Source organism: Limanda limanda, chromosome 21 (genome assembly GCF_963576545.1).
Source record: "Limanda limanda chromosome 21, fLimLim1.1, whole genome shotgun sequence".
In the NCBI taxonomy this organism is placed as follows: Eukaryota; Metazoa; Chordata; class Actinopteri; order Pleuronectiformes; family Pleuronectidae; genus Limanda; species Limanda limanda.
The window spans coordinates 9,096,513-9,121,898 of NC_083656.1; the positions used below are offsets into that span (position 1 = coordinate 9,096,513).

The following is a 25,386-nucleotide window of genomic DNA, read 5'->3' on the forward strand; positions in this document are numbered from 1 at the left end:
AAAAATCCAGTAGTGTGTCACTTTTTTTTCTTCATCATCAAGCACAGTTGCTTTCATGATTCAGAGGTGAGACATTAATACGTGCATGAGGTGCAGGCCTGGTCTTAGGAAATTAGTCTTTCTGCTTGAGAGCGTACTCGTGAGCGAAGCTGAAGACGCTGAGGAGATAAAGAACAACTCAGGTGTGCAGAGAGATCTATTATGGAGGAAGTCTTTTCACTTGTGCGGAAGTAATTTCAGTCGTCACACAGTGAGCTCAAAGGACAGGGGTAAATCTGTCATTGTGTTGGCTCTGTATTATCACTATGACCATGACTTTAACGTACTGAACCTGAAAGAATATTTGAAGTATTTAAGTTATATCATTTGTATGGGTTAAAATAACACTGGGAGCTATAGTAACATGGCAACATTGCTAAAACAAAGAGTGATGACATGGGGCAAGACACATTAGCTGCTTTCAGACTGAAATCCAGACAAATGTGTCGGAGAGGCTGTGTCTGAAAACGCAAAGATTCCAAGACGGTTGTTGAGAACATTTTCTGGACCTTTTCCTGCCAGCCTCCTATAGTCAAATTTCCAGAAAATGTCAGAGTCAGCCTAAGTGTTTATACAGCAGGAAAATGTCTGTTAAAACCAAAAGAATAGAGATATCTCAAGGGATGAAAAAGGGGTGCTGATGAATTTGTCAACAGATACAATGAGATTCGAGAGCTTATAAAGGCCAAACATAGGACATAGGAGTCGGGTGGTTCTCCTACTGAAAGATCATGAAGTGTTTGACACCCTCTCTGAGTCGTATGAACTCACAACGACTCCAAGACTCCCGATCACAAGACAGCAACACATGTAATGTGAACTGCACCTGGTGTTTGCTTCATCTCAAGGCCGGTACACTGGAGCCACCAAGTAGAAAATCCCATCCCTGTCCTGACTGCACTGTAACTGTCAGGTGTTTTTCCTCCGCTTGTATCTGTGTTTGGAGCTGCGAGGTTGAAGGTGCCTCTGTGGTACTGCGATAATCAGATCTCTTTATGGGACCCTGATTGGTAGAACATCATGTTATTCTGACAACCCTCACTTCCAATCAATTTATGCCTCAGATTCCGACTCGTATTCACTCAAGCATCGCCCGTGGCCTTGTTCCTCCGTTCCCTGTTTTTTTTTTTCACAGCCTCTCTCTTTCTGTTTCAGATCAACAAGCAGCAGTCGGCTCGATCAAATGTTTGTCATCGCAGCTCCGTTCACGTCCCGAAACTCCACCTGAATCGGACTATTGTGAAACATGCGAGCAAAATAAATGTCGCTGTTTGTTTTTCCATCTAATTTGCATCCGGTGGTATTTACACTAGTTATGCGCCTCATAAATGAGCTGGATCATAGACTCCGAACGCGCCACAGCTATACACTGTATTCACTGTGAAAATAATCCACAACATTAGGGCCACTTCTCTTTGTTTTCACTGCTCTGTTTTAATAAATCACCTGCCGCCTCGGCGAGAAGCTGTCATTTGAAATTCTAGCAGCGGGACCCGTCTGAGGCGCGATGACGACCACGGGCACAGGCCTCACGTCTGCGTGTGGAGCAGAAGGAAATTAGCCGCACCTGAATGACAAGGCAAAGGCTCCCACCCCCAGAGGGACCGTGATCTACACACAAACTCCCTTTTAATAGACTTACACCTCATTTGGCCTCTAAAGCTTGTTGAAGGGTCCCAGAGGACGGGGAGGGGGGAGGCGGGCCCCTCAGAGGTCAGCCCCGCTGCTCGCTGTAAACCAGCTGCAGTGAAAGGCAGAGCTTGATTAGATGGCCATTCACACCCAGAAGGGGACTGCCACGGAGGGACAATGCCACATTTTCCCTTGCAAAACAACAGGGACATTTTGTCTGGCCTGTCGAGAGCAATGTCTGTTAGGTTGTGGAAAAACTCAGCGGGGACAGAGCGTCACAGCGTGTGGCCGACGACTTACAATGAGCAGTTGCCGCGGTTAAAACAAGGATCATGTGCTGAAGTGGCTCCTGAAGAGGCCGTTTGACTTAATCCCCTGTTTAGTTGGATAATATTTAATCTCATTTTAAATATTGATGGATGTTAAGGGGTTATTGTTAACCCTGATTGTACAGTCAACTGCTTTTATGGGCTGTGGGTATTTAAGATAAGATAAGATAAGACTTTATTAACACAGAGGGAAATTATTGTTCAAGCTTACTCCAAGATTAGCGTTTCAATAATAACAGAGTACAGTGAATAAAAGGATGTGTGTAAAGTCTCAGAAATATATGTAAAAGTAAAAATAAAAGTAAAAAGATTATTATAAGTGTATTAGAATATGTGTGTCATATGAAGCAGTAAGATATAACATGATTTTACTGTATAATAAGAATATGTGATTTAAAACACATTTCAGTGTGATGGATTGATGAATTGAGAATCTGTCAAATAGTCATTGGGACAAAATTTCATTAATCGTCAAACAGGTGATTATTTCACAACTGTAAATATAAAGAGACTCATCAAAACGATTCTTTAAAAAGGTTAAAATGTTCTATGAGAGGTTTGAAATGTTACAAATGATGATCAGGTTTAAAAACCTTGAAAACACCCATACGTGTGTCAGAGGGGGTCATCTGGGATCTACCTGTTGAGCCTCATTCTTGTGATTGATTAGTGATGCCTGCAGCGTCCGGAAGGGGGAGCTCTCGGCCACCATGCCTCATTCTGGAAGCAGCCACCACAGAGGAAGTGTTGCGTCTCACTTTTTCCCGGTACGTCATCAGCACGCTAGCTCTCGAACTTTTAAACATGTTTGCATTGTTGTTTTATTTGTGTTTTGTTAAAACACTGGCTGAATGTTGAGTGTGTTTTGTAATTTGTTAATAAGAATGTTGTTTGTTAGCTAGCTAGCTAACACTCAGTAGCTGGTGCAGAATGTTAGCATGACTGAAACACATATTGCGTGTGTTTTGTTAATGTTTATTGTGGTTGATGCTTGACAGTTTTTACCATGAACTTTACACTGTGGTAATCAACCGTGCGGTTTTAATGTTAATTTAACTTTTCCACGGTAATACTAACCGCTGGGAATCTCTCAGTGGTTAACCGCTAGCCGTACATCCTAACGAGTGACCAATACAAACAGTGGAAGGTTAAAAACAGCTGACTGGCCAACACAATTTATATGTGTAGCATTTTAAATGAGCTAACTTATTAGCTGGGAAAGTCATAAAACGTATGTCCTCTCAGCAACTTCTGTTTACTGAGAGTAAAAGAGGTTTTTACTCTGTATTTTACTTCCATTTTTTCTGCTTCTCATGCTCTGACCTTACGTTAGCCTGTGGTGTATTTCATCAACTGAAGGACCCCACTTTAAACACTTGAATGGTACCATGTTCCCTGTCGAACCAAAGGCTTGTAGCTTCACACTTAATTTGAATTCACTTCTGCTCATTTCAGCATCAGGAGCGCTCAGCTGCTCGTGATTGTCGGGATAAACCATGTGACCTGGACAATGGTGCAGAATAATAAGCGAGATGATCGTCTTTTTTTACAGAGAATATTGCATGAAGTAAATTGCAGTACAATTTCATTTGTCAAGGCTTTTATTTTGACATTACCGATCTATAAACTATAGAGCTGTCCCACGGCACCGGCTGGGATAAAAAGGTTTGAATTATTATTTATGATTAAAGTCTAGAGTGGATTCAAATATCTTAGAGAAAATATACTTTTGATCTTCTCGGGTTACTAAACAATAGACCCCCACCATTGTTCGATCGTTGTGTGTGTGAGCCTGGCTCCATGATCTCACTGTGCCTTCTCTTTTTTTCTATGGCACTTCATTCAATGACATCCAAAAACATTAATGGTTAATTATTTCTGAGGAGGCTTTTTGCATAGCTCCCGTATCTCCGGGTTAATTCAGAAGCATTCCCTTATCTTCCCTGGGGTATAGAGTTTGCATTCTAAGTGAGGCCCGGCACAGACACTCAGCAGCATCTTAACTTCCGAAGCTGAAGTGTGGCCGGGGTTAAGTGGTCCCTATGCTCACAGCACCTATCTCAGCCCAAACATGACAGCTGGGGACTTGACTGTTGCTATGGAAATCACAGCCCCCCCACCCACACTCCTCCTCCCTGCCTGTCCCCCCCCCTCCATCCCTTCCCCCCCTCCTGGGGTGCATGAAAATGCCCCAGACTGCAGACTGCTCATTTGAGACCATACAAGTCCTCCTCCTTCTCCCCGTGTTAACAAGTCAACTTTTCTGTTGTTCTGCCCTGTTTCAAACGGGGTTTATTGCAAATGGAAAATGGCTCGGGGTGCACTCGGGTGCTTAACGGCGCTCAGCTAGGCTTTGCAGCTGGAAAATTTCCTAGAATGGGCTCCCGTAAGCCGTCCAGAGATGAAGACTGATAAACTGTTGTGCTTCACAGTCTTCTACCTCCTTTTTAAATGACCACAACAGAAATAGAATGCAAGTTAGTGCTGTATATAAATAGAAAAGATTGTTTATAGAAAATAAAGTCTATAGATGAGGCCTATTGATCGTGATCAAGTGTATTATTGCTTATAATTTAAGGAAACATTCTTAAGACACCGTATTAAACAATACTTTTTGTGCTTTTTGTGTTCAGAAAAAACTTGTCAGTGTATTTACATTCTGTTCTCGCCTCCCCAAATAGGTTTTCATGGTTCCTGGCAGAATCCGTCTGACATGTGAGTATCCATGTGCACAGGAAACAAAGCATCCATGTTTGAGTTATTTCTTTTATGTTGTTTGGAGTTATATAAACCAAAAAAGTACATTTTAGGCAACTTAATGTGTTTTATCACTTTACACCCTACAACAACAGAGTCCAAATGTATTTCCACCACACATATGGTCATCTGACTCCTGTTATGATGTCCAGTGTTGATATTTATCCACCTGCCTGGTGTCAGGATGTTTTTACTCAGAAGTTATTAACACTGCAAAAAGGTTTATGACATTGTTTAGGAGGAAGATGTTAAAAAAACCCATCAAGTCATCAATTTGAAATAAACAAAGAATGATTGATTGAATTAATTAAACTTCATAGGTAAAGTATTTTCCACACAAACAAGGAAACACCAAATAGTTCAGATAAGAGAAGAAATTTACTGACCGGAGTAGAACCAGAAATAAAATGTAAGGAAAGTCATATGTGAACTAGTTTAAACTTCAAATTGTTATTCTGTCATGATAATCTTTTCATGACTTCTCAAATCAAGAGAAAGTCGTCACACATAAGCGTGGAGAATTCATCTTTAAGCTGTCACTTTAAAGTTTTAACACTCAAACTTGTGGTGTATAAACAATGTTTATTTCCTGAGAAGCTCCCTGCAAAAAAAGAAAGTGCTGGAGGAGCTTCACAGCATCGCCACTATAAATAATTATCTGCTATATATTTCATCACTCCCACTCCTTTCCTGTCTCAATCAATCCTGAGCCGAGGAGCTCCGCATGCTGCTGTAAAATGACTGGAAGCTGATGGATACAGTCCCCGGCAGAGCATGTGACTTGTCTCCATCGGCGCCTATGGCACCGCATTTAATCTAAATGTAGTCCTTGACAACAGAAGTAGCTCTGCACTTAGAATGTATAAGAATATATGCGTTTCTTTCTTGTGTGTGTGATTGTAAAAATGGGACAGGTTGCATCTGTTAATGTTTTATTTTGAGCACCCAGACAATAAGAAAACTAAATATGAGTTAATATTTTTGTATTTGACTCGATTTAAAGAGCAACAACAATTAGTCTCAGACTGACGGTGACATGCTTTAAAGTTGTTAAAGTTGTACGAGCGGTGGCTGTGGGGGTGCAGGTGGGATCTGGCCAATCCCGTGCCAGCTCTTCTCCACTCGGCTCCTTTCTCCAGGGCAAAGCTCTGGCCTGCTGAGAGCACACATGAGCGGTCTGTGTGAAGGCCGAGATCCCGGCAGCCCTCACCCCCCCCGCCGACACTTCATCCGTCTTGCAGTGTGTTGGCACTGTGAAGGGTAAACTGGGCTGATCTGTGGGACAGGCGGGGAGGGCACAGGAGAGCAGTCTTCCCGCCGGAGCCCCCGGACCAGCACGCTCAGATTAGAGGAAATTTGTTCCACAATATTGTGGCCTCCTGCTTTCCAAGGCTGGGCCCGCACAGAAGGCAGAGGCAGAGATTTGGGCGCTGGCCAAGCCTTTTCGTCGGGCTCCTTGTTCGCACCACATGTGCCGAGCTCGACTCCCCACTGATCCGTCGAGCTTTATAGCCTCCCCGCCTGATGGAACAAATGCTACATCGCAGAAAATAAACTTATCTCATTTGGATGACAACACATTCCCCCAGGTTATAATGTTGCACCATTTTGAAAAGGCAGACAGGGTCAATTGTACATTTCCAGCTCAACCAGGGAGTCTTTAGCTGTGAAAACGCCTGTCTCTCCACATGCCTGACAGTGAATTTGGAACACTTTGCCTTATTGACTCCCTTTGTGTTTCATCTAAACTATTCCCCTAGCATGGTGCTAAACATATGCATTTCTTATATATACAGAATTCACGTGGGCTCACTTGTCTTTTTTGGTGTGACTTGCTTTGTAAAATGTATGTTTCAATCCATTTCCTCAGCCCGTTTTTTCTTTTCTTTTTCTTTTTAAGAGGATGCGTGACATGATTGATGACCTTAGTAGATTATCCCCAATACAAAAGCCATCATTGAACAGCAGGGCTGCCATTGTGTGTGGGATGTCTCCCATTGATTTAAGTAGTATATTTTCATGATCTATAAAGAGACCAGCTGGAGAGAAAATTGTTTGCTCTCAAACATTTAGTGTCTATAAGCCATCACACTTGTGATTAGAAAATGATTATCACTCTTTGAACTCCTTTGTTGTAGTTTTTCTGGGACAACAGTTAAATTCTTTACAAAAGAAAATTGGCTGTAATGAACCGAATTACGCTTAAATGTCAGAAAACCTATATTACTAATGGAAAAGAAACGGGTTTGTCACTTAAACGGGTATATGTTTTGTTTTAGATGGCTGTACAGTACAAATATGTGGAGACTGGAGTTGGTGTGTTATGACCCATGAGTGGCTGAGGTAAAAATTCCCTTGGAATAATTGAAGATCATCCCTTTGGATAAAACAGTCTAAATGTAAGTGCTTCCAGTCTCATGCTTCAAGTCAGCATTGACTTTTTTTCTGTTCTGTTTGATGAATCCTGCTACAACCCCTCCACTAAATTTCATGGAAATCAGTTCAGGTGTTTTTGAGTAATCCTGCTAACAGACAGACTAATGGCAATGAAGCCGTAACAGCCAACGCTACATGTGTGGCTGTGCCAGGAGAGTTAACTGGGAAACTTTGTGCTATTTTGGGTGAACTAATCCTTTCAACAATGGTCCATGGTACCTCCATGTGTTAAATCTATAGTGAAAAGAGGACATGTTGGACCAACTTAAAAACTTAACAAATTAATTAAGTGTGTTCAAGCTGAAGTTATATATTTGATGATTGCTAACTCTACCTGATACATTGTTGGTAAACATTTTGCCTTTTTCATTGTCAGTAGTATCTGTAATCTTCTCAAGAGCCGGTCAACCCACAGAAGAGCAGCTGTTTGTCAACCCTGTTATCAGCGTCCTTTCTTCTGGTCACTTCCTGTCCTCCCACTCGTTACAGAACAACTCTCCAATAGACTTCTTTTGTCCACTGAGGACCTATTAACCACAGATTTGTTTCCATCTATCTGACAAGCCAATGGAGGAGTGTACTCCCCACACAAAAGGGCCCCAAAAAGCCGTGGAGCTAAATATGTGAGTCAAAAAAAAGAAGAAACCATTATATACAAATTAATTCTCTCTGGAGCTGTGCTGCCCTGTCTTTTGGATAAGAATTGGAACGTCTTAATTGCTTTATTGCCTGGCCACGTCCTTCCCAGCGATCAGGTTGCCTCCATTTATTCAAGTGCCACAAGATGAGGAGCGGCTGGCCTCTCCCCGGCCCTGGAGCACATTAGACAGTGGAGAGTGAGGATACACCCTCCAAATTGGAAAACACTGGGCCACAGATTAACAGAAATGAACGCCATTAGCCTGGCGATGAGGAAATCATTCCCCCCCTCAGGTGTTTTGGAAGGCACTGTCACAATGTGGCTGAGGTGTTGTTTTTTTTAAACTCACCCTTGTGAATATTAATGAGCCGAGGGATTTGAGACAATGTTTAGTATCAATTTACACTTTTAATAAAAATCCAAACATAACCCTGATTGAAGAAAAATATTAATTACAGGGGGCAGTGACATCAACAGATAGTAGGCCATTTTTATCTTGAAGAGAAGAAAAATAATCACTTTCCTGTTTTTCATTATTGTCTTTGTTATATCAGTTTACTGTCAGTTTTCAGCTGGAAAAATGTTTTTGCTTATAAATTATTGTATCCATGGGTTTTTGACTTGTGCCATTATTTAACCAAAACTAGTTTGAATAACCAAATGCATATTTTTTTATTTTCTCCAATGGAATCGTCTACAGAGTCTGGTGCAGAATGACGTCATTGGCGCAAGATGGATCATTGGCATCTTGGTAATTTTGGCTTTGTTTCTGTTTAGCTGGGAGTACACGTTCTATGGTGCTAGCATTAGCTAATCAGAATAGCGTCCACTGTAAGCCTGGATGCTAGTTAGCTTAGCTTGGATGTGGAATACAATCTTTAAAGCATAATTTACACCTGACAATAGTTGACACAAGAGGTGAAATCACTGGTGTGTTGAGGTTAATAATTGGGGCGTGACAAGGGGGCGAAAATGGCTTCCTTGCGAAGTATGAAAGATACTGAGTAGAGGGATTGACAGCCTTCTTATCAAAGCTTTAATGCCATTTGGAGAGATTTAAAAGTCTTTCTACTTCATGTTTCGTTGCAGTGGTTTGATGTGTCGATGTTTAGTGATACTAACAAAGCAGACATCTGCAGACATGAGACTGTTCACTGATCTTGATCAGTGAAGGCTGTTCTCACACTTCACCATCACTTTAGATGGAAGTGAGTGACAGGTGCATACATAAAAAAGCCTCATTACAATAAGAGCTTCAATAATACTCCTAGATGTGTGTAAGTATGAATAGCTTATGTTTAGCATTGCATTCTATTTGTGTCTTTGTGTAAATGCCGTATCAGATTTCAGAAAAGTTGACGGCTTTTTTTGTGAGCAACTGTCTTCGTGTTTCTTTTCAGCCTGTTCAAGTTGACCGAAACTGTTCCTCCACTTCCACTCAGGTTAATCAGGAGTAATTTAAACTCCAAAATTCCTGACAGTACATTTTCTGATGGTATTGCCTGTATGTTCTGCATGGCTGTTTGGATCAAAGACTGGTTATCTCTTCTATTGAGCTGTTCTAACCTCTGTCCACTCTCATTACACACAGGCACCGCTGAATTTCCTAAGCAATCAGGACCAGCGTTCTCGGGCAGGTATAGACCACGACACCTTAACAAGTTAAAATGCAAAGCCAAGTAGAACATTAAATCAGAGTGAATGAGACAGCCGATACCCCGAGTCATCAAGTTCCTAGAAGAGAGACGAGGCACCCAGTGACATGTCTGTACATACAGCAGGAAAACAGATGCAGTGTAAGGTATTAAATTATTTTAACAGCTATTGTCATAAGTTATAAGGGTTTTACAATCATAGATCACTTCTCTGTCTTGATTTCGTATTTTTAAACGCTTGAAATCAAATAAGTGACACTACATATACATTAATATATACATTCATTCGAAAAAACACACTACCGGTCATCCACTTAAAACGTGCATGTATTACACAAAATCCTGCAACAGCTGGTGCTTGTGTGCATTGCGTGTAATTTGTGCGCATTTGTGTGTATATATTGCTATAATGCCGAGGAGCAGACCAGCTAGTTGGGGGTTGTTTTGTAGAAAAACTATACTTGCAATATTATAGAAACATAGATTTGTCAATGGAAATCTGATTTTAATGATAGGTAAATCCACCAAACCATAACCACAAAATTCTAATATAAATAATTGATGTAACGTGTAACTATAATGGATAATTTTTGTAAAGTCACAAAAACAACATCAAATGTTTCAACAAAAGCCCCAAAATCACGGCGTCTTTTTACGTTGAAGTGACAAAGCCCTCTAGTGGTTGCAGTAAATATGATTACCTTTCTATCGAGATGTCGGATCAACACATTTTTTGCTCTAGTCTAGATTAGTGCACATTTCCCTTAATCCTTATCATAGCTGTCAAAAACTATTATCAGTGCTACACAACGGAGTTATTCCTCTAATTTCTTGGTTTTGCAATTGAATTTGTTGTTTAAAATCACATTATTTCTCAGTTTACACCAACAGTAAATGCAAATAAAATAGGCGATCCTGATTTTTAAGAGATTCTGAGAGTTTTAATGTCTCATGCTGATGCACAAGCTTTGTCAGTGGCTTTTTAACCCCGAGAAATGTCTTTAAGTCCTGACGGCAACGCTGAATACTTGTAATTAGTTGACATGAACTCTTGTTGTACCCACCGCTCTGATTAAAGAATCCGCCAGCATCGTGAATCTGGGTTATGTGTGGTATTCTGGGTAAACTGGGGGGCTCTTTGGTGGGGAGAGGTTGGGAGGTGAGGGCAGATCTGAAGGTTTCGACGCTGAGACGCACCAGCTGTGTTTATAGATTCCCACTGCACCTGCTGGGGTTACGGAGCAAGTGCACTGAGGGATTAAGCACTGGGGCACTGGGAGAAGTAGAACAAGGAACAACAGATTCATGTTAAGGAAGCATGTCAACACCTCCCTGGTGTCTGTAGTTAAAGCTATTCATTGTCGGTTGCTATGTAGGTTTCTAACTAATCTCAGCTCCTTTTTTTTCCTTAGCTGCTAATCAAATATGCTCAGCTGAAGAGGAAATGTGCCAAACTGTGCACAGAGGAATTTGTGCAGACACAAGAGGACAGAGAACATTAAGATGGAGATAAGGAAGATAAAAGGCGGTGGACATTTAAATTTAGCGTCCGAGGACATTTACTGTTTTGCTGGAGTGTGCTAGTTCTTGATTACAATGTTGACATTTTACTCGGAATTAACCTGATTAAAATTGAGCGTAAAAGCCCACAGCTCAGCATTTCTCATGATCACAGGAGATGGATTAAGAAAGAAGGCTTTCAAATTGAATATACCTCTCCCTGCTCAGCCTGCTAATTGTACCATTTACCACTGCTTGAGTCACTGACCGACGCTATTTAGTCAAACTAATGATGATGCACAGTCCACGCCATCCCACGATAATTAAAAAAAGTGCTGTCTCTTTTTCTTTATTAGCTATTGTATTTTTTAAATAAACGGATGCATGCAATAACAGAAAACTTTAAGCTTCAGTTACTTTGTATCTTTGCATCACACCTCTCACTGTTAGCAAGGACATGCATTTTTTAAAGATTCATTCTCTGTCTTGTGTTATTGATTACGCAAAGTAAGAAATGTTAATCTTGTTATTAACAGTCAGAAAAATCTCTCTCTTACCTGGATTTAAATTCTTTTTTAGACGATGTAATAGTATAATTTGTTTATCTCATGTTCTCATTGGTTCTACTTTAGGTTGTTCCTAGAAAGCAATAATTGTTTTATAATTTAACTCAGACCTATGACACATTTTATGGTTACTATTCTTTGTTACTATCTTATTTGCTTGTAATCACCAGCATCGGAATCAAAACTCTTGAAATGTTTGAAACGACCTTGAGTTTTCCTAACATGTGACTTCTCCTCTGTGGAGAAAACTAAGTGTAGCATTATAGAGCCAAAAATACAGCAAAGGAGAACATTAATTGGCATCCTGTCGACATTAAACCTTACTATCATTACTTCAATCTTTCACAAATTTCTCGTGACAAACTAAACCAAACTGTGACAATAGAGTTGATAGAGCCTACCAATTGTTTCCATTATGGTCATATATTTAGTTTTGGTTTGGTTTTATTCTATTAAAGAACAACCTACTCATATTGCATATTTACGCTTAACCTGTTTTGTCAAACACTAACAAGGACTACTAAATATAGAAGAATGATCTCTTTAAATCCATGTCCCAGCAAGAATATTTTTACTCGTACTGTTTATTCATGCAGGTTTATTTAAAAATTCTGAATTCATTCAGCTTGGGAGTAGAGAAAAAAATGGTTTTGCTGTGATGCTCTCCCTCCTCTGGCCTGACTGACTCTGATGTCACCGGTGTCTCTAAAATAAAATGCCCATGTGTCCCAGTAAACACACAGCATTTGTTCTGAGGCAGAGAGGCACTACAGAGAGGGGAGCACGGCTCCTCCCCGGCAGCACTGAGCCTGACCGAGCCAGGGAATAAGTAAATGAATAAATAGGCTGATGTTGAATTTTCCCCCCACTTGCCTCCACTGACACAAATAGGATCTACAGTAATTTATAATGCTGTTAGAGAGGCGGCTCTCTCTCTAACCGAGGTGTCTGTCACCTCCCGTGCAGGAAGCCTCTCAGTACCGGAGTGGAGGACCTGCAGCTCCCTGACATCCTGCTTTGCTATTCCACACACACACGGCCCAAAGGCTAAGTGACATCAAGCCTCATTATTGTCATCACATGCCACATTTGTAACTGGTTAGCGAGCAAATTGTGATAAAATAGGCTGATGCCCCCTCTGAGCATCTCTGGCTGCACTAGCTGGACTTTCCATAATGTGGTGAACCACATATGTGTGAGCAAAACAAGAGGATCTTTTGTGGCACAATACAGATTCTCTTACATGTTGTACTCTAGTTATGTAACAGAAAGGTTATTCGTGCTGATATCACTCTGGAACTATTACTTTTTCTGTTGGACCTGTATTGCTGGAATTCTATATATAGAACAAAAAGGCTGAGACTTCATCCATACTATGTTTTGTTATCTAAATGGTTCTCTGTCTAAACAAGCGTTTTGACTCTTTCAGTTTTAATCCCCGTCCATAGTAACACGTCTGAAAATACATATTTTGATATCGATCACTTACACTGCATATGCGTGTGCTAATGTAAACTGGAAGCATTTGGCTGTTAGCTGTGGAACTGTTGCTTATTGCTTGAATAACAGTTCGTCTCCTATGCATGTGAGCAGTTATATCATTGGATCATTGGGGGGGTAGGAGCCTGACGAATCAGTGAAGGCTATGACGTGACTGAAAAGACCCAATCAGCAAGTGGTTGTTAATGTGTTTGCATCGTTTCTGCCTGTCCAGACTAAAAAGCATCCCCGGGAGTTTTCACACTAAAACGAAGCCGGCAGCGTTTTCCAAACTTCTCTGTTGTGGCGGCTCTAAAACTCCGGAGTAGTGTGTACGCCAATGTGCACGTATCCGCAGCAGAGGTGATGCATTGTCAAACAAAGGTGTAGCAGTGCATATCCAGCCTGAGCAGTCTGTGATGCAAGCCCTTCGCTTCAATTCATATGCACAGTATCTCTAAATGCTCCGTGTTGTCTCCGGTGAGCTGCTGCACATATAGTTTCTCAGCGGTACAAGTCTCTCTCTTCTGTTTTTTTTTATTTTGTCTTTTTAAATCCATGAGCAGACATAATGAGGAGGAAAATCTCTGGCTTGCATCAAGCTCAAATTGGCAAAATGAAAATCTGTCTTAAACAAAGGGAGAGACCCCCATGGCGTCTGGGTCTACAGTTTCTGTCACATATATTCCTTGGAGGTTTCATGTGACAAAACACAGAAAGTTGCTTTGTCCCTCCTCTTGTCACGTTACACCCCTTACCCATAGGTTTTTTTTCTCCTTCCTGTTGTCTGGCTGTCTGCGCTGTCAGCCCATAGCCTGGCACCTGCTCTCATGTTCCTAATTAGTCTCATTTAATTAATTATATACTGCAGCTCTTCTTCTTCTTCTTCTTCTTCTTCTTCTTATTTCTGCTTTCCTCTGGATTCCAGTGCCTTTGTTTCAAACTTGAAGAGAAGCAGCTCTCTTCAATTGCGGGTCTTAAGTTAAGGGTCGTAACTGTGATGCCTGTGTGGATTAAGACACTCATTAAGGTCAACACTGTAGCAACACGCGTGACAATGAGGGTATCGGATGAGAAGTAATTGAACGTCCCTTCATTAAGTTTCTGTGTGTTTCCTCTTTCTTCAAAGTTCTTTGTGATGCTGGCAGTGCAGGTGATGTTGTTGTCGTGCTGCAGGTTGTTGTGTCATGCTGGTAAGGAATACCCTGGTGAATTAGCAGCTTCCCAGCTGCTAGCACTATCCTCCTGTTACACCAGGAGGCAAAATGTGCTAAAGAGAAAAGGTTCCATCAAATATTTACCAGCTGATCAACACGGCACAAAAGAGAAAGATCAAACCTTTGACTGAACGGGTCAATGGCGGTCTCATTGAGTTTCCAGCAGAGAAAACGGACTCGAGGAGGACATGCTGTTTTCTAGAAAAGAAATCCTCATGTTCATCTCATTTGTTAGATTAACACTCCAAAGTTAGAAAAGCTAGAGGAACTCAACAGTTATAAGGTCAGCCATTCCTTTGTTTATGAATTTGATTTGTTTCATACAGAAGTGTTTAAACAGAATGACTCGCATGTAATGCAACAGCTCATTGGACTCAGTTTGCAGTAAAGGAGTCAACAGTAAAGAGAAAAGCATAGAAGAAAAGGAAAGATAAGATTAAGACAATATTCATGTTTTGATGATAATTAACAGAGGTTCAAATACAGAATACAATAATAAAGATATTAGCATGGTCTTGCGCCTTGGCCCTATTTTTATTTGCTGGATTTACAATAGCCTTAGTTACCAGCCTCTGTGTTGGTGTCACCTCCTGCTTCTGTCTGTTGGTTTGTTCTGTTTATTTGTCAGCAAGACTGAGCAAATAGAACAGAGCTGATTTGCATCAAACCTGGTGGAGGGATGAGGCCTGCGCCAGTGAACAATCCAATAAATTTGGGTGTAAGGTCCGGACCCTCACAAGGGGTCACGCATGACTCTAAGGGAGTCTGATCACTGGGATAGAAAGACACTTCTCTGCAATCTTCTCCTTTCATTGTGAAATACTGAACAGTTTTACTCCTCCAGGCGTGTGATAACGTACACATGCATGGATCAGGAAGATGAATTTCTTTGTATTGAGGAGGTCTAAGGAAAGGAAACTAGAAGGACACTTGTTAAAGGAAGTAAAAAAGGGAATGCTGGATCTATTCCAAAACTGCTCCACTCCTCCACAAAGTTTAAGATACATTTATATGTTCATTGAAGGGTTATTACATTTGGGTTTTGTTTTGTACCGGGAAGTGAGAGCGACCTCTTTCACCGGAGCCCCCCCCACTGCCGCCAGAGATAATTTCCTCAAACACAAACAAGTGTTTTTCGAAAGGGGGGGTCGCGCTTCAACATGACGATTGACTTTATTTAACGCAATAAAAACATTTATTTGTTTGAACAACCACGTGCTCTGCTTTCACTCGGGCTCGTGTCATAAGGACCTGTTTATGGAGGGGGGGGGGAATGACAAGAAGTCGAGTTGACAGGCCTGGAGTGAGACAGTTAAATGCCCCTTGCTGCTCTGGATAATTAATAAATAAAGTACCAGGGGAGTCCTGTCATGGCTTTCTCTATGACAGGGGCTGTCTCCAGTGCGCTAAAGCATTAAATGACCAATTCCTGTCAGGCTAACTTCCACTGCACTCCCCTGGCACCCTCTCCCTCAGTCTCCCTCTCCCTCTCTCCCCCTCTCTCTCTCACGCACACACACTGTCTCTCTTTCTTCCAAAGAGAGCTACTTTGCTCTCTTTGCTCTGAGTTTTTCAGCGACTGATGGCTCTAGTTCATTTCTGCTGAATTAATTGGTCCCTGAATGAATTCTGTTGACAGGGCAATTCATCATGTGTTTGGCCTGACAGTGACTGGGGTGTTGGGAGTGTGGTGGGTGGGGGGGGAGGCGAGGGGCGAGGGGAGCTGCAGGAGACGCTGGGGTTACGGCGGGGTGGGGGGAGAAAGGATGGGGGTTGATGATTGTGCCCTCTCTCCTACCCGCTTCTTTTTATTCCCCCGCTCTGCTAACAGGAATAGCCTGCATCAAATTCCGGTGGAATATTTCCCCCCGGTTGCAAACAAACATGGCGGGCTGACAGATCCAGCTGATTAGGGAGCTCTTCTGTCGGCTTTGGAGGATACCCCCCCTATTACTGGCCAGTCAGGTAGCAAGGCCCGTTAGCCCGGGACCGCTGGCGCCTGTTATTGTGGGACCTGACACGTTCGCTAAGTGAGGTGCATTTCATTAGGCTTTAATTGCATCATGTATCACACAATAGCCATTAGGGTAATTATTTACTGGTGAAGGGTAAATGGGTTTTGGTGGCGGGCTGAGCCGGCGAGCCAGCTCTCCTCGCCTTGGCAAAAGGTGTGTCGCTCACCTATGTGCTAACAGGTATAATAACCGCTCGTTTGGAAATGTGTTGTCATCCAAACCCCTTCCCACCCCCTTTTTATTTTTCTCCCCCTTTCCTCACACTTTCTTCCAAGCGAGCGGAGCACCTATTACGTCCAATCAATCAATGCTCACTCATTAGGAACCTCCCCTCAAGTATCCTCTGGATGGCCTCACGCAGCAAGAGTCAAAAATTACCTCATAATTGCTGCTCAGGCATCATAACAAGCGAGGCTGCCCCACTGACACGGCCGCACAAACAGGTCTAACACAGGAATTGATGGATACCGGAGAATCGTATTATATATTGCCAAATCCAATTAGATACAGCACATAAAGCAGCAGATCCATTCCCCTCTTTTCATAACGTCCAAGACTACTGCTCGGATATAAAGACGTGAAATGCATTTTCATATATTCTCCACGCGCCGCCCCTCCACCCCCTCCCCCTCCCAGTCCTGGAGTGTCACCGCAAATGATAACATCCTGAGGATTTATTGTACATTTGACACACCAGTAACCAAATTATAATTCGGTCGCCGCAGCATATTCATAGAAGCGCCGAACAAATCGCACGGAGAAGCTGTTCAGTCGGCTCCGAAAGGTCAACAGTTGGATCCGACACTGTGGCGTGCGGCGCTCTACAGGATGAGGTTCACCGGTACGATACCTGACATAGGTATTTTTCTCAGCGCTGTCAAAACTATATTAGCACGCACAGACCCTCCCACATGTGGAGCCCCCAACCTGCTCCTTCCTCAGGAGTGATTTCCACAACGAGGTCTATACATAAAGATAATTACTGCTTATCCATTGAGGAGCAATAACATTAATGTCACAGTTCGCTCCGGAGCTAACAGTCGAGCATAAAAGTTTTTTCTTTTTTCTTCTTCTCTCGAATTAATTAAGAAGCATGGCCTGTTTCGTGTATGAAATGTACAGTAAATCAAGATTTCCACACTTGTGCATTAACTTGATTACTGAAGGAGTTTTTAAAGGGATTAAAAGTCTCATTATTCATCCCTCTTCTGAGTTAAACTTTTATTTTTAATGTTTTGTCATATGCAGTTTTATTCGTTGTTCAGACGAGCCGTGTCAATGTGAGTTTTTTGATTAACCGAATGATGGTTGAGTGAAGACAGATGCTGATTAGAGCCAATCAGATCATCCCTCCGCTCCTATACAATAAATAATATATATATTTATATTCTGGAGGATGCTGTTGTCATCTGGCATGCTGCAGTCAATTTGAGCTTGATTGACAGATACATCCAGGTTCACAGTTTATTGGTTTCGGAAGGAGAGAGCCAGATATGCCAATTTAGACAGGAACGTGACAAAGAAAAAGTTTCCATCTAAATTCTGCTTCTGGGAATTCTCAGCTGGGGAAAGGAGAAGAGTCAAGTTCTTTTCTTTTTTCTCGCTTTAACAAGGGCTGTGAATGACAAACATATACGACAGTTAGGGGCTGACAGAACATCAGCTTTTGATGCTTCACAGGGGAGCTATGAAATAAACAACAGGCAGAGAAATTGAATTACAAAGCGAAAATGGGGTCTCACTTTGTGGGTGTAGCGTGAACCATGTTTAAGCTTATTTTCTCTTTTTGAAATGTTGACATTTTTAGGAAAATATGGGATAAAAGACTGACTTCTAATATTTTACCTATTAAACTTCATAACATATTAATTTAATATAATCTCAAAGCAGAACCAGAGGGATAAACTCACTTTTTTTCTGATTGGAGCATCAAATTGACGTCTGAATTACTGTGTTATACGTTTCTATTCTAGTCTGACATCATTTCAAATGTACATCCAGCTTTATCGTGTGCTCCCGCCGCCCAAATCCTCTGCAAATCGCACCGCGCTAATCAGGACAGTGTCCACTTGTTGTAAATCAATAATGATATAACTAAGTCATTCAAGGCGGCGGTGGCGGAGGGATTACGGAGCGAAGAAAGAGTGAAAATAAGCTCTGAGAGGGATTTCATGCATAAGTCTCTCGCTGCAACTTAGTACAAATTGAATTCAGGCACACAGCTAGAAAAATTAATTCAGCTTTACAAAGCGAGGAGAGGTTAAACACTTTATGTGCTGCTCAGTGATCCAAATCAAGGAGAAAACATTCAGAGGCATTCTCACTGTAGCCGTCGTGCAACATGTGATCTTCACACCAGAAAAGTAAATATGTTTATCTCAGAACAGTCCGATTAGATGCCTGAATTCGCTGCGGCATATTGTCTATTTAGGCTTAAAATAATAGTTATTTGTCATTTCAGACATCAAATGTGTTCTTGACATTGCAACACTTAGTTGAACTCATTATTTTGCCTTGATGTCTTGTGTGTAAGTACCTCATATTCTTCATAGCACACAATGACATAATATAACAAATATGAGAAATATTTAGCATCTGTAGCTGATGTACGGATAAGATAGTTGGGATTTTATATTAATATGATTTAGAAAGTTTTTATTTATTATATTAAATTGTTTTCCTATTACAGGGATTGATTTATTTGCTGTCTCAACATAAAAATAATCTATCTACAGTGTTTATCGTCCCCCACAACAGAATTATAGCTGTTTATACTCCACAGGTGCCTAATATATGTTATAGATGTGAACAAATACTCTAAATAACGAGTAAATTATCGTGCACTTTCGATGTGGAAGAGGTATTTACTTTATTTAAGTAGAAGTGGCGATACCACAATAAGAATACTCCATTATAAGTAAGATGTTTTTCAAAAGTTTGTTTTTGAAGAGCAGCAAATAAGAGAGAACAGATTTAGCTCACAGGTTGGAGTAAAAGGAGATTCAAGAATAGTGCATTTAAAATTTTGATATATTATGTTTTTTTTGTAAAACTAGAATTGTGAATTTATAGTTGGTCAGTTTGAATCTATTTTTAGCTCCTTCATATTGTGAAGAGTACATTTGATAAAAAACACGTGTTTTATGTAAAATATTAATCTGGGATGTTATTGTATTTGTCTGATCAAAAAGTTTCACCTTTTTTTTTTCTTTGCAATAAATTAATTTAAGGAATAAACAATAATCAGAATAGTTGTTAATGTACAGAAACACCATGCAGCCCTTTTTTTTTGCGTAAAAGATTTCAGACACTTTTATTATTGTACAAGTGAGACCAGTGTAATGAAAGTGATGATACCCATGAAACATGAAAGACATTTTTTCTTACTGTATTTACAGAGAAGTGTCTTCACATCACACACAAAAAACCTTCTACAAAAAGGAACCATTTGTAAATAACATAATTAAATAAACTCCACCTACCTTTAGGTTTACAGCTGAATATGCATATGATGACCATCTCTGCACTGCATAGAATTTATACATAGACTTTCCTCATGAACAAAGTGGGTTTTTCCTAACAGCAACAATAATAATAATAATAATAACAATAATAATAATACTGCTCTCATGATGCATATTGGCGGCCTGTAAATAAACATTAACAAGAACTAAGTCTTTGGCAAATGCGAATACATTCACTTGACAGATGAAGAAACCGTCGCTCCAGCTTGAGTTAACGAAAAAGACTCGGCCTGAAACATGTGACGGAGCTGAAGTCAGGAGGGGACATGTTTAAGGCATTTAGCTGAAATCGTCGTGAGAATCATCCAATCAGAGTGAATCCGGATGCTTCTGGCACCAAACTAGACAAACGATGACACTGGTGTGACTCGGGATGGCTGTTATATCCTTTTTCTCTGTGGTTGAATGCCAAAGACTTAATCAACTTAAATGAAAATGTAAGATGTGAGAACATAGTATAGTGCACGTCAAGGCAGTGACGTAATGGGTTTTGAAGTACAGGAGGGGGGGGGGAGAAGTGTGAAACTGTAAGTGCCTTTTCAGAATGAGACTCGTTAGACATACAGTCATGAAATAAAGCAAATATGCATCATCATTCCTCTGCATAATAACGCTCCAGTGTTGCAAACCTCCGAAAATAGTGCAAAAAATGAACAGAAAACACAGAAAGGTTTTGCCTGACCACCTCTCGTATCCTGACAAATAAGAAATAGTCAAACCCTAGCCGAGCAGTCTGCAGTTTTACGAATTATAAAAAAAGGAAATAAAAAACTTATTTTAAGAATATATTTACTAGCTTCTTGAAATCTTGCAAATAGCGGGGCCATGGTGATATATTGTCACGGCTTCCCCTACTTTCAAACGGATGTTTCTTTATTTAGTTCATTTTCATTTTTTTTTTTTTTTTTACATCTTGATTGTGTATCACAGAGAATATGTCCTAATCTTCTCATGGCATCAAAAGTGATCGATTTTCGTCATGCGGGATGTTCGCTCGGTGACTCTTCAGATGGATGAAAAACAACGTTGGCCTGTCACAGTCTGTGTGTGCTGCTGCTAATCTCCTCTGATCTCACTGCGCTGCCGTTCGAATCGAGTGGGAGATGAATGGGAAACCAAAGGGAAAAAGGCTGCTGCTACATTTTATGCTCTGGACGGCGTCCCTGCTGAGAGCCGGCAAGAAAAGGAATGTACAGTATTGATCCATGATGGGCTGAAACTGTGACAGTTCTACAGTGGGTGGTGGGGGGGAAATAAATTCAGGATATTTTTGTTTACAGTCTTTTTTCTCTTTTTTTTTTGTGTCATTTTTTTTACACCACTGCAAGTAGTCACAATGTTCCTCGTCTGTGTAGCGTCTTTAAGTGTCTCGGATGACGTCTTGTAGTGTTTTTTTGGCTTTGAATGTCCAAAAAAGCTCCAAGTAGAAAGGAGAGGAGTCGTCCGGAATCCCCCCCCCCCAAAAAGGAAAACGATAAGTGTCTCTTTGTGAGAGCCAGGAACATTTTATGCGCAGTTGCTCAGTGTCCAGTGGACCATGCCGCTCACACGGGGGCAATATGGAGGCTGAGGCCATGGTCCTGCAGGTTGATTTGGTTTCCATGGTAACTAGTGACGGTCATAGGCAGTGGCAGCAGTGGGAGGGGCGGAGCCTCTCGATGCGGCACTATAATAATAAGGGGAACCTGAAAGTTAACACAAGAACAAACAGTTTGAGACAACACACACATGTTTACCAAAGTCATCATTTTCTGTTAATAGTAGACTTCAATTTTGATTTAAACATTTTATGGATAATTTACACGGAACAATCAATATTGGTGTTCCAAAAAATAGAGGAACATGTTACTTTGTCTTATCCGTGTCTTAGCTTAGTATCAATCATTAAGCAAAGTTTGTTTTAACCATATTTTCATTTTTAACATAACGCTATAAGAATTACTAACCAACCCAACTTTGGTTCAGCTGCGGTTGCTGCAGTGCAAACCCACATAGACTAGAGAGAAGCACAGAGCTGCTAATGTTTGCCCCCTCTGGTATCGTAGCATCCAGGGAACATTGGGTTTGGAAATCATGAACTGTAATGCCACAACCTTATGTAGTTATCTAATTGGGTGTAGAAGTACTGCTAAGTGTTAATAGGCCAACCCATTTCTTGCACTTTTGCTCGTGTATATAAATTCTACTCTAGCACCATCCAAATACTTAATAGGCAAAGCATTGCTCTTTGCACAGCGTCTTACATGGTGCTTTGTAGAGAGAAATCAAAAGCTTGATAGAGACCCTAAGCCTAGTTTAGGTCGCTGGGACTAGAGTTGGACAATAAATGTTCAGGGGAGGGGCTTAGCAAACGGTCAATTGATTGTTCTCGTCCAGTTCTTCGCTCTACTCACTTAGTAACGCTGGGTTGCTGAATCGCCAGGCTTCGTTGTAGCTCGTGTACTGTGGATGACTGTAGGGGTTCCCCGAAAACTCGCTCCCTGCAAAACAAAACAACAAATCAATTAGCATTTCAATGCGTCAAGCCATTACCCCGTCACATGCCGCCATTTCTCGTCATTCAAAACAGGATGCAATTTGAGGGGGGAAAGTGATAGTCATCGGTGTGCGACCAGTCAAGCAAGTAATTTATTTCTTTTTCATTTCACTTAAGTTATGCAACACTGAACAATACAGGATGTGACACTGAAGGCGGCTTTCCCTGTCCCATTTATGGATATCTACCCATTCTTCTTCCTCCAGTATATTCCAAACTGGCCTAATAAATACAGAGTGGTAATAAACAGTTTCATGCATACATTTTTGATATGCGGCAATAAATCCCGCGGCCTTTCTTGGTAGGAATTTTAACATCTCCAATGTGAACCGCCTCAAGTCTGAGCTTCGGGGGTTTCTTGCAACAGAATTTCATTGCAGGGGAAGTAACTTGGAGCATGTCAGTGAGCAGTGCTGTTGGTTCAACACGTTTCTTTCTTTTTTACGAGACAATAAAGGCGAGATTTTATACGAAGCTGGTGAGAAATGGCTTTGCTTTAACAGTGTTTTTGCGCCTGTCACTAAATCTTAGAGGTTGTGTATAGGATGAATGGCTTGTAATACAAAACCACAAGCCATGGGATTAAGGCCCTGATCTTTTGCTTTGTGCCACATAAGAACAAATGGAAGGTTAAAGTATGTTTGACTTGACGCTTTTCCACCCACATGAGTTAACAGGTTTATTAGTCAAAATCCCAAATCTGAAAACTACAGCCAAACCAGGGTTCTGCCATGTCTTCTGTTTTGACTGGTAGCTGCAACAGTGACTCAGCCCAATAAGTAGGTCAAACAGGTAAAGCCTCTATATTTGAAGAATAGTTTTCAGAATGCATTTTAGACTGAAAGGGTTCTCTAAAGTTTCCATTTAAATAATAGAAAATGAAAATGGCTATTTTGGCTTGTATTTGCATCACAATGCACACAGCTGAGGTCACCAGGGGATACATGGGGTTCAGTGGTTTATGATTTTTAAATAAAACTCAAATTATTTATTTTTATCACGCACGAACAGTGGTCAGCTCAAACTCAATTCAGTTAATCTCATTTACGAACTGTCAGGTCAAATAAGAACAAGTAAGTAAAGTAGAAATAGGATAAAATGTATTTTTTGATGAATGGATCCTTTGAAAGCAATCCTTTTTAAAATCATTTACAAACACACTTGTTTCTGTCCTTGACCTAGTTTTCCGGTTTCCATAAAATACATCTGAAGTATTTGTTTTTATTGTTTTGCGATCACCTGCTAAACTTCCACACAAAAACCAATGTGACCGTAAAATCTGACCTTCCTGGCCGAGGAGATAACGACATGTGTCATGGCAGCGCTCGACAGAGGAGAGAAGGGGAACAGCCCAAGCCTGGGATGGGGTTGTGTAATTGGTAAATGATATGCTAAAACGGCACACACTCCACTGGTTTCCCCCCATCCATGTGGTTTAATCACATCAAAACAAAACGTTGGCTGTGTTGTGGTGAAAATTTGCACGGCGACGCTGGAGCTGAAGAGGCGTTCGAGCCCGGCACCAAAACCGCATCCCTGCCATGTAGCCTGGCAGTGAAACACAAAGCCTGACCTCCTCAGAGAGACGGCGATTTGAATATTTACCGGGCTCCCATGCCTCTGCCTTTTGACCCTTAACTGTTTGCTGTGAACCTGAACTGCAGGTTAAGTAGAGCAGGGGGAAGGGATATGCTCCAGAGCGCAGAGGCTGGGGATGGCTGCTGATGCTCTGTATCGATGGCCGGGGAGAACTGCCACGCCGGGAGATAATGACCCAATAAGGCCGAGAGGAAAGTGGGAAGGAAAGGGAGAGCGAGCGTCCTCTCCCTTGTCTCTGATCACTTATTCAACCTGTCTGATCCAATCATACGCACACAGCTAATATAAGGATGTGTTCGCCTTCAACTCTGCAGGTCAATATTCATCGCCCTGGCTGTGTAATTCGGCGCTTAAGTGTCCTCACTGTGCTTCTTGGTTTCTACACCTGTTCGTTTTGAGGGCGCCGCCGCCTGTTTAATGGATGCTAATGACGATGCAAAGCACTGAGGTCGACTTTCACTCACCAGGAACCATCCCGGCGAGCGTGGAGGTCGGGTAGCTGCCCTGGCCTGTGGGGGGGACGTGAGGGGGATACCCAGGGAGGGTTGTGTTGGCCATATCCCGACCTGTGAACACAAAACAAAGCAAACAAAAAACACATCATCATGCGACTGAATATTAGTTTAGATCTTGGAAAGGCTTCTTCTTGACTTGGAAAATGTTTGTATTTTATTTCATCCTTTTTTCTTAAGTCAGAGCTAGAAATTGCATTAAATTTATATATATTTGAATGGAATACAATGAAACATCAGAAAAATACACCTATGTTTCATAGTTTACAAAGTATAAGCATTTTTATGGGTATTATATGTATAGATACTTGTATATATTACATCATTGATTGTTTCTGATACATGAAGCTAATTTTACTTAGTTTATATACAGTTCTTTAACTCAATCTATGGAAAAGTACCATATTTCATGACTTGTTTTGTGTTTTGTATCGTAAATCTGAACCTAGTTAATTTCATAAAGTACTTTCCTTTGAAAAATTAATAACTATATAAACCTAGTTACTTTTGAAAGTCTGCTTCTACTGTTCAGTTCCAAAATGCTAAGGAGCTCCTGTAACCACACAGTCTTCATCATGCCAGATTTCACAGAGACGTCACGACTCATCACCGCCACCACAAGTCAGTCTGCGCCACCATTTATCACTTGATCTGCCCGACCCCAAACATTCCAAAGACCACGTTGTCTTTTAAAGCTGCTACTTAGCACCACAGAGCCTCCGTCTGCTGGTGAACAGGTGAACTCAAACCAGAAAGCAGCTAGTGTTTTGCAGGAGGTAGAATAGTAGAAGACCATTTGGGCAGTAAAAGGCTTTTGCTGAATCCCATAAGGCTCCTCTCTTCTCTGCCGTGGCTGCAAAGGCCGAGCATGCAGGCCCCTCTGCTGAGCGTCGCCCACTTGCAGATATTCAGCACTGTAATTGAGAGTGACAGTTGGGCTGTCCTCGCTG

At 41.3% G+C, this 25,386-nt stretch overlaps 1 protein-coding gene across 3 annotated transcripts in view; it reads right to left on the bottom strand.

The window, feature by feature from the left end:
• Positions 1–21,333: 21,333 nt before the first annotated feature.
• Positions 21,334–25,386, bottom strand: part of pax2b (paired box 2b) — a 28,455-nt gene continuing 24,402 nt past the window's right edge. For 2 of the 3 annotated variants that reach the window (XM_061095026.1, XM_061095024.1), the window contains exons 8-10: positions 24,389–24,496; positions 22,183–22,269; positions 21,398–21,474 (exon numbers count right to left, since the gene is read on the bottom strand). In XM_061095026.1, the coding sequence (XP_060951009.1) occupies positions 21,398–21,474; positions 22,183–22,269; positions 24,389–24,496 (272 nt within the window). Of the gene's footprint in view, positions 21,475–22,182; positions 22,270–24,388; positions 24,497–25,386 lie in introns of all 3 variants that reach the window. The other variant, XM_061095023.1, reaches the window with a different exon arrangement.